The following is a 14,513-nucleotide window of genomic DNA, read 5'->3' on the forward strand; positions in this document are numbered from 1 at the left end:
ACATTGCAGTATTAATACGTTACAGTATTAATGCAACGATTGTACATTATAATAGAACCTAAGCACAAACACTGACATTGGAAACAACTGCGACATATACTATTGAAGGAAAAATTTTTTTCTCATTTGTTACGTCCCGCGATTCAAATTTGTTGCTTAAGGCAACCTGCGAGCTCGCGGATCAAGACGCTAATAATTAATTCAGCTTTTGAGTCCACACGGCGAGTCTAACCGTGTCTGACTCGGGTCACGACGCAACGGATTCCCTACGGTTTACAAATAGCACTCACCGGATCTTGACCTAGATGATAACGATACTAGCCGCTGCTCTCGTAAGATGATCCTTCCAGGCTCCGTTCTTTTTAGGGAGCCGGGCACGTCGCGTGTTTGGCCGGCTGATAAGAAGATCGGTCTCGGGCGAGGTCGACGGCCGGATCCTGACCCAGACAACAGCGATACTGATCGCTGTTTTCGTAATATGAATCCCTCAGCCTTCGCTCGTCTTGGGGAGCCGGGTAGACAGCGTGCTCAGCTGACTGATAGGACGATCGATCTCGGATGAGATCGATAGGCTGTAGCGAAAGTCGAGCAGGTGTCCTCCAAAGAATCTGCTCCTTCTGGATCGAAACGATGCGAACCTTTCGCGTGAATATCGTGTCGCGAATGATTATTATCGGAACTCCGCGCACACCGATGACTCTAGTGAATTCGTCTTTGACGGCCTCTTCACGGAAGTAATCGCGTAGGATCTTCCGCAATTGGTATTTACGCCCGGCGCGACGAGGCATGTGATATCGTACGAGCAACAAACGGGAATTTACGTTAATGGAAGCAATAGCTGGCTTCGCACTGAATCCGTAGATCGTACCGAGCTACCTGATGGGCTCTGTCGCACAATATTGTATAAAGAATCTGTGTGAAGAATGCAACGAAGGATTCGATACCACATACGACGAGTGTTAGGGAGTCGGAATGATTAGAGACCGATTAAAATGTAAAATATGAACTTTAATAAAAGGAAACTGAAGGAATATGCCGTTGACGACTACACAGAATACTTAATGTTAATAACGCAAGAACTAGAGTAAGGTATCAGAACGCGAGATTGAAAGTGAGGGGATGACTCCAGGTGGAGTCCGGAATGGAACTGAAAGAATGGGATGCTCCATTGAGCTCCTTTGATTTGGGAGGTGTCAATGGAGTGGGTAATTAGGAGTGGGAATGGGCGGCAGGTTAGGGAGCGCTAACGCGAGGAGTAGGGATCGCTGGACGCGATGACGCATGACGTACTGCCGAGCGCCGCGTGGCAACAGGGACAGTTGACGGGATTGGATTTGGAGTAAGATTTATGAGTGGAATGGGAAAGGAAAATGAAAGATAGAGCGGAGAGTAGGCGGTGCGTGGATCGCTTACGCACGACGGTGAACATGCACTTATAATTGTGTTTGTGTTACAATGGGTGTGTACTTATTGCTAGCAATATGTATACATATACAGGGTGTCCCAAAACTCGTGAAAATCCCGAAAGGGGGTGGTTCCTGAGACCATTCTAAGAGACATTTTCCTTTGCACCAAAGTCAACTGCGGCTTTGTTTAGGAGTTATTAACGAAAAACACGGACCAATCAGAGCGCGCCCTGGGCCGCCGCGCCGTCACGATGCGATGTCACGGCGTACCGCGACACTCGCTTGCCGGCGCGGCTTGGCGCGCCGGGCCAGGGCGCGCTCTGATTGGTCCGTGTTTTTCGTTAATAACTCCTAAACAAAGCCGCAGTTGACATTGGTGCAAAGGAAAATGTCTCTTAGAATGGTCTCAGGAACCACCCCCTTTCGGGATTTTCACGAGTTTTGGGACACCCTGTATACATATATGATAATACACGATTATATGTATAGTCTTATAACTACGCAATACGTCATCGGACGTAACACAACTTTTACTATTTCCTCTACAATTCCAACCAATCGCAATTTCTGGAAGAAAAAGGTTCAAATCGTATAATATTAGTCCAATATTAAAAATGTTATGTCCGTTCTTAGAACTTAGGGGAATGAACCGACAAAAACCTCCGCCATTATGTGTGACTTATACTTATTTTTGAATCGTTTAATTTTACCGTTCTTTTTCAGTTGCCAAAATTGCTGTCACTGTAGGAAAAATCCCAAAACCGAAACACTCGCAGAAGAACGAAGATTGTAATGGAAAATGAATTATACATATGCGGCGAGTAGCCTGATCCTGTGCACAGTAATATGTAAGGGGCATGAATCCTTGCGGCCAGAGTGAGCGTAGTGAGGGTAGCTACCCTTGAGGCTATACATATGTATAATGAGACCCGTCAGGGCTGATTGGTTCATTTGCGGTACGAAATTTGTGGAACGTTGACCTGCGGCTCTGTTGATTTTCAGTTTATATAGATAGTTTAACAAATAGAACTCGTGTGCGACTAATGATACGTAAATGTTTGTTTAAATACTATTATTATATAGACTGCAGAATTATAAATTTGTGATAAGAATGGGTAGGTCTAATTTCTGACACCAAAAAAAATTTGTGAAGGATTTAAATTTACTACTATATTAGTTTTAACCTATTAAATATATATTCAACAAGATATTAAATATTTATTTCACACCAGAGCTTGTTGCAATTCAGGAGAAAGCTTTTATTTTGCATAAAGATCCGCAGTCTAACTATTATAAATGGACTGCTAAATTTGTTCGTTAGTTCTCACGTTGGTAATCATGGTATTTTTATAATTTCCTTTCCAAAAATAACACAGTCAGCAGGACCGTCTCGAGCAGAAATCGAGCAAAGCCTGGCGAGGAGATGGCGGGCATCTGCCCGGCAGAAGCTGCTCGGGCTGAACGAAGGCAGAGGTCAGGAGTGTCAGGACCGAGCTGCCTTCGTTCTGCCCGAGCAGCTTCTGCCGGGCAGATGCCCGTCCAAAATCGAGCATTTTGCTTACTGGCAAGTGAACTCATTTTTACGGGATTAGTTCTATGCTCTTGTAGCATTCGCAATCATTTAACATTCAGTTACACGCACTCCACTTTCTACATAATTTCTATATTAAATAAAATGACTGCTTCAATAGGCAAAATGAATATTTGTCAGTGTAGTATCCGACACCTTTGTTCACGCTTGTAACACTAAATTTAAAGTTTTGAGTTAAATATTCGATATACTACGTTTATTATAACAAAATTTAGCGTGATTTCTAAGTGAAATGATTTCCGGCTAACTTCAAAAATTAATATTTTCGTAAAAATTCTGGATGATCGTTATACTGATTGTGTTTACCTGCGACTATCGCACCTGTATGAAAACATCGATGCTCGCGAGGTTCAACGTATTTGTTAAGACATGCATGGAAAATTCCATGTAAAATACCGTTGGTCCTCGGCAGAGTTGGGCAAAATGTAATTTCAATTACAGTTACAATTACTTGCCAATTACTGTAATTTGGAATTGCAGAAATACAATTACAATTACATGTAATTGTAATTGGAATTGCAATTACTTGACGAATCACTGTAATTGTAATTGTGGTCCGCAATTACAATTACTGGTTGAGCGAAAGTAATTGCAATTCCAATTCCAATTACATGTAATTGTAACTGTAATTGTTAGTAGCAGTTACAAGACTTACAAGTAATTGTAGCTGGTAGTTGCAATTCCTTTCCAAACTCCAAGCAGACGACGCTCGCGCGTCGCGTGTGAATGTTCATGTTCACGCGCGACGCGCGAGCGTCGTCTGTTTGGAGTTTGGAAAGGAATTGCAGCTACCAGCCACAATTACTTGTAACTGCTACTAACAATTACAGTTACAATTACATGTCATTGGAATTGGAATCGCAGAAATACAATTACAATTACATGTAATTGTAATTGGAATTGCAATTACTTTCGCTGAACCAGTAATTGTAATTGTGGTCCGCAATTACAATTACTGGTAGAGCGAAAGTAATTGCAATTCCAATTACAGTTACATGTAATTGTAATTGAAGATGTAATTAATTACTCATGTAATTAATTCCTGCCCAACTCTGGTCCTCGGGACACTTCTACAAGGGTCTCGAGGAGGCCAGCACTTTCTTATTTTTTATGAGGGTCCGAGGCTCAAATTGCACACCCTTGGACCATCGTCTTCGGGACCATCATTAAGCGCAACTCCTTGAGAGTTCCGGATAAATAACTCTGTCTGCCGAGTCCTTGGAAAATACGTTTTTCAAAGAAGCATTGTCCCCGAAGTCGATGGTCGTCGTCCGCGTGAGACCAGGGGTCATAAATTAAACGCACGTGTTGGCCACTTGGGCCTTTCGTTGTTACGCGACTCTGGGTCCGTTGCTAGTACCGTCTTTGTTTGTACACTTGCTTTCCGCGATTGGCTTGAGGTGGGGATGTCCTCCCCCGCCGATAGGGATGCATAGGAATAGCTCCTCCCTCGGGTCAGTCAACGAATGGGATGTTCTTTCCCTCAAAAATGTACCATTTTCCCCACTTTTAAATCTCACCACCGAGGTGAGGAACGAGCTGACGCAGGGACAGCGACAGACACAATTTCTCTCTGAAGATATACAGTCTTCCGCAAAAAAGCTCGATTCGAGACAGAACTTCCAGTTCGAACAAGTGTAAGATATTGTAAATATAGTGAATAAACCAGAGGTTCGTTAAGGCAAAATAGGTGTCGAGCTGTCGTTCATTGAAATTTACAACGCAGAACCTCTCAAATACATATATTAAGAGAAGCTGCGTACATAACAGTATTCGAGTTACATGGCAAAGAAACAAACAGTGACACTGCCTTCTTAGACATTGTTCTTATTAAAATAACTTGTTTTTATTTTATATTCGAACTCGTAAGATTGCTATTGAAAAAATAAAATTTTCATTTATGATTTGAAGAGTAGGATTTTCTTCAGTCGATTATATGCATAAAACGGAACGGCATTCTAATGTTTATTGTTTTTCTACAGGGGAGACAATTGACAGAGGCAGAATTGGAGGTTCAGAGATCTCTACATAGAGAGTCTTTCCATTGCGGAGTGGTATCTGAACAAGCGCTCAAACCCGCCTAAAATTTTAATCAACACCCCGGTTGATTGTCGCCCACCATCTTGGAAGCATCGTGATTGGAAAACAACTTCTGTGACGAATTTGAACACATTAACTATATCAAGTATCTATAGGAAGGTAGGTTTCTCGATGAGGGCGGTGGCATCCTTTTCAATTCGTTTCTGTTTAATATTATCCGGGGATGCATAGGCAAACATGTATCTAATAAACAGAGCAAGTTACATAAATAAAAGTATCAAGTTAGGTCATTACAAATCATATATGTGTACACACACGCACGCGCATGCACACGTACATACATGCATATACATACAATGATGGATGGAAGGCTACAGCTCTAACACTCTTTTTACGATTCGTTAAAGTTGCTCTGGATTTTCCAGCTGCTAAATCCCACAACCTTATAGTGCAATCATGGCTTCCAGTAACAATCTGGTAAGAAAAATAGAAACGTATTACAATGTTATAATTAGACTCCGGATCTTTATGCAAAATAAAAAGTTTGAGCATCAATTACAAGACACAGGAGCTAAATATAAATTTATATTTTTTACTAATAATTTTGATGTAGTAATAATAATATATTAATACTTTTAAAGTATATTAATCTTTTCACTGTTTCAAATTGCTCGTACTCATTTTTGTGATAAATGCATAAAATCCGTCGTATAGTTATAAATCTTTAAACAATTTCAAAAGTTCTTGGCGAAGAATATACCTGTGGTTCTACAGCTTGATAAATAACACTAGCAACTGTATTAGTGTGACCTGCCAGTGTGTGTACATTGGCTTTGGTACGCATATCCCATACTCTTGCAGTGGAATCTCTACCAGCAGTTACTAATACATCTATTGTATTAGGATGTAACGCCATGGAGTACACTGCTGATAAATGACCATGATAATGTCTTATAACCTGTACACAGAACACAGTTAGTTACAACTATAAAATTGATGTTATATGTATATTTCAGATATGTCAATTTACTTACCTTATTGTATTCAAGATCCCAACATTTTACTTGTCGATCTTCTCCGCAAGAAAATAGGTACGGGTGACGTTGAGAAAATGTTAATCCACGAACACTGCTTATGTGCCCAGTCAAAGACACTTTTAGTTTACCACTTGCAAGATCCCATATCTACATTATTCATGTATAAATAGGATTACATGTTTTGAAATATGTACCTTGTATAAATAATAAAACATGTCTTACCTTAATAACTCTGTCTGCTGAGCCGGTAGAGAACCATTCGTTTCCTGGTTCGACAGCACAGCATCGTACCCAACCGAGATGGCCACTGATAACTCTGTATAATTTCCATGGCGCATGCCATTTTGGTTTTGCCAATGACGGTGTCTTGTTCTGTGGTATCATCAAGATGTTATTAACTGTATTCCCTCCTCTCTCTGTATTTATTTGCGTTACGACTCCATTGTTATTGTGTAATGGATTATAAGGTATCACTGCACTGTTATTGGTTCCACCAAACGATTCGTCTGTAAATCAGATTCTTATATTTAATAACACTATACCAATCAAATTTATGTAAACATAAACAATTAATACACGTACCGCCAGGTGGTGGAGGATCTGCATTCTCATGTACGTTTTCCATTTTTGATAAATTACTGGTTTTCACTCGCTCCAATATGGGGCCATAACAGTCTTTTGCTTTCAAGGTTTTTTTCATTCTCAACCTACAGAAAATTAGCATATTATTTACGAAATAGTACATGAAATAGAATGAAGTGGTATGTACTTACAACTTAGGATCCACTGGTGGCAAAGTACCTTGATTTGTTAGGAACATGTCATGAGTTCTTTTTAATGATCTGAAGACAAGAGTGTGCACACAGTGAAACAGTGAAAAGATTAAAAGACTTTAAAACTATTAATATATCTATTTTTCTTACTAGATTGCTACTTGAAGTCATGATCGCACTATAAGGTTGTGGGATTTAGCAGCTGGAAAATCCAGAGCAACTTTAACGAATCGTAAAAAGAGTGTTAGAGCTGTAGCCTTCCATCCATCATTGTATGTATATGCATGTATGTACGTGTGCATGCGCGTGCGTGTGTGTACACATATATGATTTGTAATGACCTAACTTGATACTTTTATTTATGTAACTTGCTCTGTTTATTAGATACATGTTTGCCTATGCATCCCCGGATAATATTAAACAGAAACGAATTGAAAAGGATGCCACCGCCCTCATCGAGAAACCTACCTTCCTATAGATACTTGATATAGTTAATGTGTTCAAATTCGTCACAGAAGTTATTTTCCAATCACGATGCTTCCAAGATGGTGGGCGACAATCAACCGGGGTGTTGATTAAAATTTTAGGCGGGTTCGAGCGTTTGTTCAGATACCACTCCGCAATGGAAAGACTCTCTATGTAGAGCTCTCTGAACCTCCAATTCTGCCTCTGTCAATTGTCCCCCTCTAGAAAAAGAGTAAACATTAGAATGCCGTTCCGTTTTATACATATAACACTGTCCAACACCAAACTTGTTTTCAATATACTGTTGAGTCCTACTTATAGAGTTTTTTGCGCTGATTCCGAATCTGTCCTTAATTTTTCTCCTATACGCACAGTTTTTGAAAAACATGGCTTTGAAAAAAAACATATTTTTCAACTTTAAACAAATAGTGTGATGTTATTATAAAAGATATTGAATTGTTCTTTACAGCAAAAGATTCTGTAGACTTTCCCGAATACAGTGATATCCAATATTAATACATTATGATTGTTTAAACATGTTTAAACAATGATTAAAGACGGAGAGACGCCACTTTTGCACCAATTTTTGAGGATATTTTTCAATTTATCTAAAAAAATCAGGGTCCAGCGGAAAATCGAACTATACCACGCGATAGAGCAGACTTTTATCTTGAGTTGTCAGCAGTGGCGCTCACCACCAGAACGGTCGTTCGCCGCTCCGTATCCCGTCGCTGCGCCGTATCCCGTCCCGAGCGCCACTGGCGGAAACTCATGTCGGGCGAAGATATTTTGCTTTCTGGTTCGTAAAAAACGTCGACGTTACAAACTTGATAGGGTGGTTTCTCAAGATAAAAGTCTGCTCTATCGCGTGGTATAGTTCGATTTTCCGCTGGACCCTAATTTTTTGAGCTAAATTGAAAAATATCCTCAAAAATTGGTGCAAAAGTGGCGTCTCTCCATCTTTAATCATTGTTTAAACACGTTTAAACGATCATAATGTATTAATATTGGATATCCTTGTATTCGGGAAAGTCTACAGAATCTTTTGCTGTAAAGAACAACTCAATATCTTTTATAATAACATCACAATATTTGTTTAAAGTTGAAAAATATGTCTTTTTTTTAAACTGCATTTTCTCAAAAACTGGACGTACAGGAAAAAAATTAAAAACAGATTCGGAATCAGCGCGAAAAACTCTATAAGAATCGCATAGTGGGAATCGAAATACTTTTTGGCTGTTGGACAGTGTAATTAACCCTTTGCAGCTGTTTTAACTTCGGAGCTGTTTTAACTCGAAAATGAAACATCTCGTTCTAGGTAGAATAATTTCGTTCTATACGATTCTTTTCATTTGATGGATTTGAAATTGATATACACTCCGAGACAGAAAGATAGCACATCGTCTATTTCTCCTCATTTGGTAAATTACACTAAAGAAAATGAGTTTTTCTCAAAAACTGATTTATTTTGACATAGTATGAACATTGTTTTAAATCGATATGAAGCAGTGAATTTTTCGATTTTTGTCAATGGTTCGGCGCACTGTGGCGAGCGTGCGATTCGTACGAAACGAACGGCATGCATGAAGGAATTGATTCGAAATAATTTCAAGCGTAATACGACATTGAAGTTCTCGCCGTGCCACGTTTAAATTATTATATTGTACAAACTTTAAAAAACGCAATACTCTTAAAAAAATAATTTTAAAAATATTTTATTTGTCTATATTTCAATATATGAACAATACTTCCAGCAGATACGATTAGAATCCCACACCGAATGATTTTCTTTTTCGTTAAACACTTTTTTTTCTTCTTTCTTAACCATATAATTGTTGTAGTGATATTTCTCAAATATATTGTCAAAGCAATATTTATATTGCATTTTTACGTTTGTTAAAAATGTTCAATATTACATAATACACATACAAAAGGTAAAGAAATATCGAAAAAGTTGATTTTTATTTTTTTTAAGTACATTGCACTATATATATATGGTATATATAAAATTCTGAAAAACATTAAGAAAAATGATTTCGACAATATCCCATTACTGAATTTTTATAAAACTGTTATCTCCCATACTTCAATAGGAAATATGCATTTTTTTCGAATGTTTTAAAATATGCAATTTTTTAAAGACGTTCGCATAATTCGAAAATCTGAAAAGCATATGCATTAATAATCACGATGGGACACAACTAACATATTAATATAAATAAACGAGTTATGTACTTTGGAAACTTTAAAATAAAACTCATTTCACGGCTACACATCAGATACATTGTATACATTGTTCGTTTCGTGTAAGCCGTTCGCTTCGGTGCGAGTAAGCTATCTTCTCGCATCGGTGAGATCGGTGCTTTGAAAAATATATTTAATATATTTCTACAACAATTATATGGTTAACAAAAAAGAAAAAAAGCGGGATTCGATTCGCAGCGGGAGACCTTGCCGTCTGCACTAATTGTATCTGCTGGAAGTATTCTTCATATTAATTGAAATATAGGCAAATAAAATATTTTTAAAATTATTTTTTTAAGAGCATTGCATTTTTTAAAGTTTGTACTTTATTTTTCTGAATACAAGAATGTTCACTATTACATAATACACCTACAAAAGGTAAAGAAATATCGGAAAAGATTATTTTTATTTTTTTTAAGTACGATGCACTACATAAAAAATTCTGGAAAAAATTAAAAACGGTTGTTTTAACAATATCTCATTATTGAATTTTTATATACCTGATATTTCCCAAACTTCAATAGGAAATATGCATTTTTCCGAATTTTTGGTAATTTCCAATTTTTTAAAACCTGTTCGCAAAGTCTGTAAAATCTGAAAAAATATACATTAATAATCATGATAAGACACATCCAACATAATAATTTAAACGTGGCACTGCGAGAACTTCAATGTCGTATTACGTTTGAATTTATTTCGAGTCGATTCCTTCATGCAAGCCGTTCATTTCGTACGAATCACACGCTCGCTGCAAGCCGCGGTAAGCTCGACTGGACTCGCATCGATGCAAGTAACTCGCACCGATGCGAACCGATGACGTCGACGCGAGTAGCTCGCATCGATGCGGGTAGCTTGCATCGATGCGAGCTACTCGCATCGTGCGAGCCGCTCGCTTCGTGCGAGTACTCGACTCGGCTCGACCAATCGAGTCTCGACTCGACTCGACCAGTCGAGCTCGAGCTTAGCTCGGCTCGCCTGCAGCCCTAGTCCTGACACTCCTGACCTCTGCCTTCGTTCAGCCCGAGCAGCTTCTGCCGGGCAGATGCCCGCCATCTCTTCGCCAGGCTTCGCTCGATTTCTGCTCGAGACGGTCTGGCTGACTGTGTTATTGTTGGAAAGGAAAATATAAAAATACCATGATTACCAACGTGAGAACTAACGAACAAATTTAGCAGTCCATTTATAATAGTTAGACTGCGGATCTTTATGAAAAATAAAAGCTTTCTCCTGAATTGCAACAAGCTCTGGTGTGAAATAAATATTTAATATCTTGCGGAATATACTTAATAGGTTGAAACTAATATAGTAGTAAATTTAAATCCTTCACAAATTTTTTTTGGTGTCAGAAATTAGACCTACCCATTCTTATCATAAATGTATAATTCGTCAGTCTATATAATAATAGTATTTAAACAAACACTTACGTATTATTAGTCGCACACGAGTTCTATTTCTTAAACTATCTATATAAACTGAAAATTAACAGAGCCGCAGGTCAATGTTCCACAAATTTCGTACCGCAAATGAATCAATCAGCCCTGACGGGCCTCATTATACATATAGCCTCAAGGGTAGCTACCCCTACTACGCTCACTCTGGCCGCAAGGATTCATGCCCCTTATTACTGTGCACTGTGCACAGGATCAGGCTACTCGCCGCATAATTCATTTTCCATTACAATCTTCGTTCTTCTGCGATTGTTTCGGTTTCGGGATTTTTCCTACAGTGACAGCAATTTTGGCAACTGCAAAATAACGGTAAAATTAAACAATTCAAAAATAAGTATAAGTCACACCACACACACAGCCTACTCTAGTAAGTACAGTAAATGTTCTATAAACGCGAAAATCTTTCAACGATAAACGCGAAAAAAATATCCCCTCCAAACTAATACACTGACTCGGCTCGGTATATCGGTGTGAACCACTACAAACGCGACGCGGAGAGTCGCAGTCGTCGGCAGAGTTCAAACGCACCCGTGAGTCATCATAACGTTACACCACAGTCAAACTTCTTCATTTTCCATGATTCTGTTATGGGATTTTCACTACCTTATTTCTGGCATTTTTCTGATTAGAATGATACCAAACACGATATAATTTAAGCAGAATTTAGTGGTTTAATTGACGTTGAAAGTGTCGAGCGCAAGGAAGGACAGCGTATGTGATAGAAAGAGACGCAGAGTCGCAGCGCGCCGGCACAGTTCAAACGCCCGTGAGTCATCATAACGTTACACCAACAATGAATGAAGATCGAAACGTTGAAAGTTCCTAACTAACGTGCAAATTTTGCTTTTTTCCTATTAACTGATCGAACCGTTGCGCCGAGAACATTTGAATATTATACGTTACACCAACAGTCAAACTTCTTCATTTCCGATGATTCTGTTATGGGACTTTCACTACCTTATTTCTGGCATTTTTCTGATTAAAATGATACCAAACACGATATAATTTGAAAGAATTTAGTGGTTTAATTGACGGTACGTACATATGAAGTGACTTTAGAACATGAAAAAGAAAGAGAAATTGCGATCTCGACGCTATGCAAAGATTAAAAAACGAGAAAAATTACTTTATAAAATATGCTGAACTGTTTTATATTTTTATTATTTAACGTTCGGTTTCGCAAATATAAAGACGCGATGAACTATGACCGATCATGTCGCAAAACCGAACACCGTGTCAAGTCACGGGCGTCGCTCGCTCCATTACAATTTTTTTATAAGAAACAAAATTAAATAAATCTTAAATAAATCTTAAGTACATTACTTAAAACAGTTAAAAAACTACAAAAAGTGTGTCTTTTCCTGACGGATGCAAACGCTCCGATTCGATAGTTTTCCTTCGATGGTATTAAACTGTAGAGGTTTAAATGACGATGGACGTTTCGGGCGCAAGGAAGGATAGCGCGTATAATTCGCTTGGACAAATCAAATCTCTAGTCCACTGGAGACTCGAACAGCGACGATAACATAATTCAGGTTTTAGTAGGAGAAACACAATGTAATTGAAAGCAACACAACGAGTAGTAAACGACGAACACGCGAGGAGGTTTTTGTCCTCAATTAACGACCTTGTCTATACAATTAGGTCCAAGTGGTTTTCCAGCATTACGTGATAAGCAAACTGGACAAGTACATACTTTCCATGAAGCAGTGAATTCCTTCCGGAACGATGCTTGCATGCCGATGGTGTTCGTCATGGTTTCGCATCACTTCCGTTTGGTTATGGGAGGAGGATGTGTTTGAGACGACGATTTGCTGAATTGGAAATGGTGGTGGCCATTAGGAAAGTAATTATACCTATTATCTTAATGCTGAAAAAATTGAAATCAATTAATATAAATCTTGGAAAATCGAACATCTTCTATTGAAAAATAAAAAATGAAGGTGACCTTAAAATCTCCGGAAATCTTTCACCTACAAAACAACTCTTTATACTGAAAAACTTCGGTTAACACGTTCAGGCCATTTGCTTTGTTCTGTACTGCATTTTAGGTATTATAATACCTCATTCTCTCTCTATTGGTGGAAAGAAGAGGAAAGGAAAAAGGAGTTAAAGAAGTGGGGAACAGAATTTCGGAGTTATATTACAGTGCGCTCGTTACGTACAGTTCCCGTTAGCGTCCTCGGTGGTCACTGTAAATGCTCAGGAACAATAAACCGAGAATTCGCCGTTTATTACCGGGGAGGATTAGGCTTGTTGGGATGCCTTAAGACTCGTTTCCGGGATTGCAGAGGTGCGGGATTCGCGCTCTCATTTCTCGATAATACAAAAATGGAGTGTTACTATCTTTTTTCGTTTACGAGGCGTAATTTGCATTATTCGGCAGCATGTAGCTATGAGAATAGCTACATGCGCAGTTGTATGCTTCCGAATAATGCAAATTACGCTTCGTAAACGAAAAAATGGGACTTTTGAGGGCGACAGCGCCCTAGATCGATTTTTTATCTAGCGTTTTTGACTACTGAAAACCCCCATTTTAGTATTACATCGAGAAATGAGAATGTGAGTGCCGCACTCTTGCAATGCTGGAAAAGGGAGTCTACTCCCTTAATCTGCTACCTAGGTGCCGCGATAATGCGACGTATACCTGGCTGTAATGCGGACCTTTAGTTCACCTAGGCACGTCTCCATCATTAACGCGCGTTTTCAGTAAGCAAAATTCTCGGAATTTGCTTTGAATTGGACAGGACACTGTTCAAGCAGAATATTATATATCTATTTCCGAATAAAAAGTAGATGAAAAGCACACTCAGCTTCGAGCATCGAGTGCAGGCTGCAATCGATATCGGCTCGAAGCAGATCTGACTTACTGACTGACGTATAGTAAACGTACGGACACTGATCGCGTATATTTGTTGCCATTTCCAGAATTTCCAAGAACAGCAATAATAGAAATTCGAACCGTTTCACGATATTCAAAATTACTTTCGCTGTTTTATACCAGGGTACGCGACGAAGTAATAAAACGTCAATAAAACTGGGCAATTACTTCGACCGTCGCGAGGGCCAATAAATCATGGGTAGTTACCAAAACAACCCTGGATTTTCGGACTCTGTTTATTGCGCGCGCTGTGCTTCCCCACAATGAAACCCCTGCACGAAATTACCTGAACCTTTTCCCGGAATGTTCGTTTGACAAACAAATTTTCACATAATCATCCATTTCATTTCCAAAGTACAGTACCAGGACCTCGACGAACCGGCTTGATCGAGAGACAAACAGCCCGGACAAATTAAGGCCCGATGGATAATTGAGACCCGAGGGAAACCAATAAAGCTACAGAAAACGAAGAAAAGAGCGGGAGAGACGACTCGCAGGTGTGTGCATGTAACAAATTTTTGTAACTGGCTACTAAATAACTAAATAACTACATCGTGCGATTCGTTTAGTTCAGTATCGGATTATTTAATTTTCCAAGTGAGAAAAGAGCTGCTTTTTAATGAAATTG

The 14,513-nt window shown here is 38.9% G+C and overlaps 1 protein-coding gene across 1 annotated transcript; it reads right to left on the reverse strand.

Moving 5' to 3' along the window:
• Positions 1-5,186: 5,186 nt before the first annotated feature.
• On the reverse strand, positions 5,187-10,609 carry LOC143218354 (uncharacterized). Its single transcript, XM_076443487.1, has 8 exons — positions 10,560-10,609; positions 6,848-6,964; positions 6,657-6,781; positions 6,297-6,580; positions 6,072-6,221; positions 5,798-5,995; positions 5,393-5,511; positions 5,187-5,280 (listed from the first exon to the last, which is right to left on the reverse strand). Exons 1-8 carry the CDS (start codon positions 10,607-10,609, stop codon positions 5,187-5,189), a joined length of 1,137 nt encoding a protein of 378 aa, XP_076299602.1.
• Positions 10,610-14,513: the final 3,904 nt, after the last annotated feature.

This window comes from Lasioglossum baleicum, chromosome 19 (genome assembly GCF_051020765.1).
Source record: "Lasioglossum baleicum chromosome 19, iyLasBale1, whole genome shotgun sequence".
NCBI classification, from domain to species: domain Eukaryota; kingdom Metazoa; phylum Arthropoda; class Insecta; order Hymenoptera; family Halictidae; genus Lasioglossum; species Lasioglossum baleicum.